At 41.8% G+C, this 6,895-nt stretch overlaps 1 protein-coding gene across 1 annotated transcript; it reads left to right on the forward strand.

The window, feature by feature from the left end:
* Positions 1–369: 369 nt before the first annotated feature.
* FABP6 (fatty acid binding protein 6) lies at positions 370–5,527 on the forward strand. Its single transcript, XM_050962892.1, has 4 exons — positions 370–436; positions 1,337–1,512; positions 4,059–4,148; positions 5,474–5,527. The coding sequence occupies exons 1-4, from the start codon at positions 370–372 to the stop codon at positions 5,525–5,527; spliced, it is 387 nt and encodes a 128-aa protein (XP_050818849.1).
* The last annotated feature ends 1,368 nt before the right edge of the window (positions 5,528–6,895 follow it).

Here is a 6,895-nt window from a genome sequence, read left to right on the forward strand (position 1 = left end):
ATTTATTTCAAACAAATTAATTTGCGGTTCTCTTTTTTAAAATAAATTCCAGCAGCAAGGGACAGCACTTGCTTTTGAAAAAAAAAACAAACAAAAACTGACTGATCCTTTCAGTTGTATAAACCAAGGACAAGAAGTCATCATAGAATTATAAATGGGCACTTTCATGAGGGTCAATAACACTCAGGCTAGTGACTCAGAGACACTATTTCAGTCAGAGGGGTGTGTTGGACAGGCGGAATGATCAGGGGGTGGGGTTGAGCAGCTTGAGAAGGTTTATAAAGTGAGAGCTTTGAGCCTGTTTGCACCCAGCCAAGCTTCTTCACTGCAACAGCTGCTCCAGTGCACCAGCCACATCTCTAAGGTAACATGGCTTTCACAGGCAGATATGAAGTGGAAAGTGAAGACAACTATGATGCCTTTGTGAAGTATATTGGTGAGTATATACTGGAGATTTTTCTCAATGAATCTTAATGAGTTTTAATAAACTTCTAGATAAACAATGCAAAGGTTTGAGGCTTGCTCCTTGCTCCAGGTGCTGAGGGTGTTTGATAACTATCAGAAAGTGCTGAGCACCTTATCTGCCAGTCCCTGACTGGCAAGTGGGTTATACCTTCACTGATTCATTTTCTTCCATGCAGCTTTTAATCACATCTTCAGAATATCATCATCGACAGCAAAGCTGAGACCTGCTCCTACTAAAGTCTGGCTTTAGTGGGAGCAGAGCTAGGCCCAAAGGTACTTTGTAATACAATGAATTAGGGGGCCCAATATTCAATCCTCATGCTCCACTTGTGCTGGTACAAACTTGTGACTGGAATAGGGGCCTGAGTGTACCCTAATATGAACTTTTAAAAAGCCATGGCCGGTGCAGGCACCTGTAAAATTCATGGAGGTAACTTGGTTCTGTAAGTGTAAATGTTTGTATTCAGGCAAGTGTTCAACTATTTAAATGGCGTATGCAAATATTAGAATGGAATAGGTGTTTTTTCCTACAAAATACATAACAAACTTTGTGCACATGTAACTTCATGTGCGTACACATGTATAGACTGGATAGATACAGCTGAAAAATTTACCCCCCTGACCATGGACACTTTCCAAACAATCTTTCACAGTCTTGAGCTGCATCTAGCTACAAGGTTGAGGTCTTGCTGCTTCCAAAGTGTGCTTCTAGCATTTTGAACTATAACACCAACGTAAAAGAGTGGGGATCCATGTCATCAGTCATGAAATTCTCAATAAAGGAAACCACAGACCATTGTTTTGCTTAAATACAAAAGAAAATATGATTGTTGGAATACTAGCTTTAAAAACCTGTGTTTCCATTGGGTAGGTATCCCCAGTGATATCATTGAAAAGGGAAGGAATTTCAAGGTTGTCACAGAAGTAGCACAGAATGGAAATGACTTTGTCTGGACCCAGATCTACCCCACAGGCCAGTCCATGACCAACAAATTCACCATTGGCAAGGAAGCAGACATGGAAACAATGGGAGGTAAAAAGTTCAAGGTAAATTAATTTAGTCCTACGGTTTAATGTTTTTTCAATAGTTGCCTAGTCTATTCCATAATTTAGGGGACAATGGTCCATAGCGTCTGGTACTCCACCTGAGGGATTCTGTCAGTGCTGTAGTCCCGACACATATGAAGAGATGCCCTGTATTGTTTTTAATCTACCCACTATATTTTTGAACATAAATCTACTTCTAAATATGCCCATAGAGCTGAGGTGGGCAAACTTTTTGACCTGAGGGCCACATCAGGGTTCTGAAAGTGTATGGAGGGCGGGTGTAGTGTATTAAATTGCTCCTCCGAGGAATGTGCTACTTATGGTGTGCTACTTACTGCTGCCAGTCCAGGTGCTTTGAGTGGCACAGTAAGGGGGCAGGGAGCAGAGGGGTTGGATAAGGGGCAGGGGGTCCCAAAGGGCAGTCAGGGGACAGGAAACAGGGGCAGTTGGATAGGCATGGGAGTCCCAGAGAGCCTGTCAGGGGGCAGGGGTGTGGATAGAGGTCAGGATAGTCAGGGGACAGAGAGCAGTTGGATAGGGGGTGGGGTTCGGGGAGGGGGTGGTCAGGAGACAAGGAGCAGAGGGGGTTGAATGGGTCAGGGGCTCTGACGGGGGGGCAGTCAGGGGGTGGGAAATGGATGGGGGCACAGCCTTCCCTACCTGGGTGTAGTGTATTAAATTGCTCCCTGTAGGAATGTGCTGCTAAATTTGACAAACTCGTAGTGCAGACCAGGCCTTAGGGTGTACTACTTACAGATGCCAGTCCTGGTGCTCCATAAGTAGCACATTCCTACAGGGAGCAATTTAATACACGACACCCAGCGGTTCTTGCAGCTCTGGCGCCCAGAGCGCTGGCGGCATGGCGAGCCGAGGCTGCGGGAGAGGGGCCGGGGGTTAGCCTCCCTAGCCAGGAGCTAAAGGGCTGGGCAGGACAGTCCCGCGGGCCGTAGTTTGCCCACCTCTGCTATAGAGACTTCTAAATCTCTTGATTTTCAGGCCAATGGGCTCCCAGTTCAAAGAGTTTAGTTAGGACTTGATTATTACATTATCACATTAAAAAAACAGGGGGAAAAGAAAAAAGGTAGAATGACAGCCCCAGAAGGTGGTGTGCCTCAAGCAGGTACACCGGCTCTCAGAACTCATAGGAACAACAACTGCCACCCCAGCCATAACAAGAGTTCATTACCTTCTGCCTTCCATGCCAGATTCCCTTCAGGTGTAGAGAGTGGGGAAAAGTAACATCCCTGCCTCCTTTCCACTACCCAGTGCTGACAAAATGCTAGCTCTGTGGAGACCAGGCACATTCTCAGCACCAGGACTCCCATTGTGCTTGGGCCTTGACCCATGCAAGACTGCTGTCATTTCCTCCTTTGTAAATCCATGGAATATATAGGGCCAGGTTGCAATGTATTTCAATATATAGACCACTACTATAATAATGATTCTTTCTGTCTCCCATCAAAATTTACAAGAGGCATGAAGCAAGCCTCACATTTCTTAGATATGAGGAAGGTTGGCCTGGTCTTCCAGACACTGCCTAGAGACTCAGAAGACAGATTTAGTATCTGCCTTTGCCACAATCTTCCTAAATGACCTGGAACAAATCACTTGCTCTATTCTCCATCTATAAAATGGGGATAGTATTTCCCTATCTCAGGGAGGTATTGAAAGAATAAATTCGTAATATCTGAGCATCTCAAAAATAATGATATAAGTACCGAATAGAAGCATTATTCATTTTTAACAATGGGAAATGTGACACCAAACTGGGACCCGAACCATATTTCCTGATTTCTAGATGGTTTCCTCTACATTTTGACTGGAGTTGTGCAAAAAGCCAAACATTTTTGGCTTTACAAAACCCTTGAGACTTAACATACATACAATTACAAGGAGAGTTACTTTCATATACTGCAAACTTTTCATCCAAAGTTGTAATGTTACAAACTCTACCCTTCCCCTTTCTCTGTCCCAGACACACTTTAACATGTGGATCCTTGTGGGCTGCCAAAGGTGTGAGTGGTGTAGTTAAGACAAAAAATGGTTCTCATGTGAGAAATGCTTCCTTCAATATAACACAAAATGTAAAGCTGACAGGGGGGGTTCCCTCTCATCTGTGAAAAGTCAGCTCATTTTTTACCTTGAAAACCACTATTTTTCTAATTATGGCTGACTGGTCTTAAGTCATTTTTGCCTTACAAGCTTGGACAAGCCTAGTTATCTGAGAGAAACCAACACTATGAGGATGGCTATGAAAAGGGTACTCTACAGCCCTTCTGCCTCTGGATATTCTGTTTCAGTGACTAGCCCAAAGAGAAGATCCTGTTACTTGCTACTACTGCTAGCTACATCTACTTTAGATTAAGTTGTGAGAATTTATATGCAAGTACTAGGATTCTGGTCTTGTTAGTGTCTGAGAATATATAATAGTTCCTGTAGCACATGGGTTTGCTCACATCTTATTTTCTTTAGAGACTGTTGAAAAGCAGTCATGCATGATAAAGCCCAAGAAATCAAGACAAATGATAAACAAATTTCCATTACAGGCAACTGTTAAAATGGAAGATGGGAAAGTGGTTGCTGATTTCCCTAACTACCATCATACTGCAGAGATTGCTGGTGGAAAACTAGTAGAGGTAAGTCTCTAACCATCCTCCAGAGGCACTCCACGAAGCATGGAACATTGGGCTTTATCTTTACAAAACCTGAGGGACCACTAGAAATATTTTCATTACATTTTAGGGGGTTTTTTTTGGGTAAAAGGCAGGATTTTAAAGCAAGCCTTCCCCCTACTGTTTTTGTAGAATAATGATCAGATGTGAAATAGGCAAGTGTTTCATTGTTCCATCCGAATGCAAAACATGTTTAAAAATGGCTTTCATAGTGAATTAGATTTTTTAAGTGTCATAGGTACAGGAAACCCAGATAATTGTTAAACATAATTTAGTATGTATAAGTTTGATTTTTTTTTAACCTGACTTCTCTCAAGTTGTCCAGTCTGTCCTAGACTGACTTAGCTGACGACAAAGTACATGTGCTTCAAAAGTTGAAATGGAAACAACGCTTACTGAAGTCTTCTATAATAGTGAAACTTTCTGTATATTTTTTTAAGGCTACCTCTGACCCACTATATCTGGGCTATAATTTTCTATATTTCTGGCATAGTGTTCCATAGGATGGTTTAAAAGTTCTACAGAAAAAAGTTTACAATTTACTGTTAAATTCTGTAGGGTTGTAGAGAAATTTCTATAAAACTATTTGTTTTGCATCCTTATCAAACTCCATGGAAGTGTGTTATAAAGAGAAGAAATAGCTTCATCCAGTTTGGAAAAACAGGGACACTGGTGAAGCAACAAGAAGTCCAGATAATGATGGGAAATATGGATTTTGGATAATCTGGACTGATACTTACTAAAACCTAGAGCGGGGACCAGTTTTCTCAGACAGGCCCCTCTTCAACAAAATATGTGAGCACATGTCAAACATTAAGCATAAGGGCTTCAATGCATGAGGGGCGTAAGAAGTCAGGACTTGACTTCAGATGGGGACTACTTATTTGTCTAGAGTTACTTACATACATGCTTAACCACCTTGCCGAATTGGGCCTATAGCCACTCCCTGGCAATACAGCTACCCGCATTGAAACTGATAATGTCCATCCACTTATTGCTTTTGTAGAACACCCATCACAGCATATTGTCTCAGGTATCACCTCAGGGTCAGGTATTCTAGGGTGGAATCCCTTAAAACATCCCTAAACATGGTTTTTTATGTGAGATAGTTGCTATGTAAAATGTATTTCTATAGAGTATCCCAGGATGAAGTGTATTATTAATTTAGTTTCAGGGACCAAATCCTTTACCAGCAAGGGCATAATCCAAAAGCTAACAAATCTTTTCCATAAGTCACACTGCAGTTCTAGTTACCATGTTCAGAGTTTTTGGTTTGTTCTTTATTCCAGATCTCTATAGCTGGTGGTATAACCTACAAGAGAGTCAGCAAAAAACTGGCTTAAGAAGAACTCACCTTCCAGTGCACTGAGAAATGAATATCAAGACAATCAATAAATCAGTTTTAGAAACTCCATCTCTTTCTGTCTCTATTGCAAACAAAATGAGGGAACAGTTGTTTCAAAGGGAGACAACTTCCATTTTTCCACGTTAATATTTTTACCTTTTGTGTAACTAAGGGTTCTGGCACACACCCCTAGTCAAAAAACATGAGATTTAAATCAAAGCGCTCACACGCGTATAGTGACGGTGCTGCAGTCTAATTCTTTCAGGATTCATTTTGTGCATGGCATAGGTGAGTGATGTCTATAACCACTTGGTAGTTTTCTTATTTGGCCTCTAACTATGCATGATAGGCAGTACTCTTTCCAAAGCAGCTATCATGGTAAGAGCAGGGGAAAGGAGTTTACCTTTGTTCCTGGCTAAAGAGCAGAAATTTTATATCATTGAAAAGCTGCATTTGTGCATCCTTATTATCAAACCCTTTAGTATCAAAAGAAGGGTATTTTGGTTATATACGTGGCAGCGATAAATCTGCTAGCATTGCTACTGTGGTTACATGACTATTGTTACCTCTCTTTATACAAGTGGTTAGCTACTAGTTGTGGGCTTGTGGGTTTTTTGGAGGATGTTTAGATTCTCTTCCAGATCTTTTCCATTTGGCTTACCCAGAACACCTTGTTCAGTTCTGGGAAAACACTTCATCCAGTTGTCTGGTGTACAAAAAACTTAGTTTGACTCCAGATGTTGTCACTCAGCTTCCTTGATTTGGCATATAGCAAAACAATGCTGAGCTGATCAGACTCAAGCCTAGGGAGTGGGCATAAGGCGTACCACACATCCAAAGTTACACACAACTTCATAAACGTTTACTCACCTCATTGCATTTACTATACATATCACATCACATTTTTGGCTTGGTCACTTTTCAGGAACAAATCCCTGTGCTACATTCTGTCCATGTGTGACCCCCTCTTTACATTCCTAACTGATCTTGTCCATTGTTACTAAATGGTTCCCTGGGTGTTCTCCTTGTTTCTTAGCTAGCTCAAACATTCTGCCTTTTAGCTTACTGGCCTATTTACTTCACCCTAACGATCTGTTTATCTCCCTATTCTAATCTTCAAGAAATGAGGCCTCCCTCCATGTGTTAATTACTCTGCTCAGGCCAGGCCTCAGCTGGAGTCAGGTGTTTTTCAAGAACTAAGTAGGAAATAAAGACAAGGCAGGTTCTTTAGTCACAATCTTTGCTACTGCTCTGCTCAAAATGCCCTCTCTTGGCTTTCTCTCAGGGTTACACAGCAAGTGCTTCTGCTGCCATCTTCGTGGCTTTCTGGCTCCATTTCTGCTCACAGATACACACACTTCCCAAT

This window comes from Gopherus flavomarginatus, chromosome 7, assembly GCF_025201925.1.
Source record: "Gopherus flavomarginatus isolate rGopFla2 chromosome 7, rGopFla2.mat.asm, whole genome shotgun sequence".
NCBI lineage: Eukaryota > Metazoa > Chordata > Testudines > Testudinidae > Gopherus > Gopherus flavomarginatus.

Excerpts from the sequence above, each read along its gene's own strand:
- FABP6 (XM_050962892.1), top strand. The coding sequence starts at position 370 with ATGGCTTTCACAGGCAGATATGAAGTGGAAAGTGAAGACAACTATGAT. Across the intron at positions 437-1,336 it reads TGCCTTTGTGAAGTATATTG|GTATCCCCAGTGATATCATT; the intron begins GTGAGTATATAC and ends TCCATTGGGTAG. Across the intron at positions 1,513-4,058 it reads TGGGAGGTAAAAAGTTCAAG|GCAACTGTTAAAATGGAAGA; the intron begins GTAAATTAATTT and ends TTTCCATTACAG.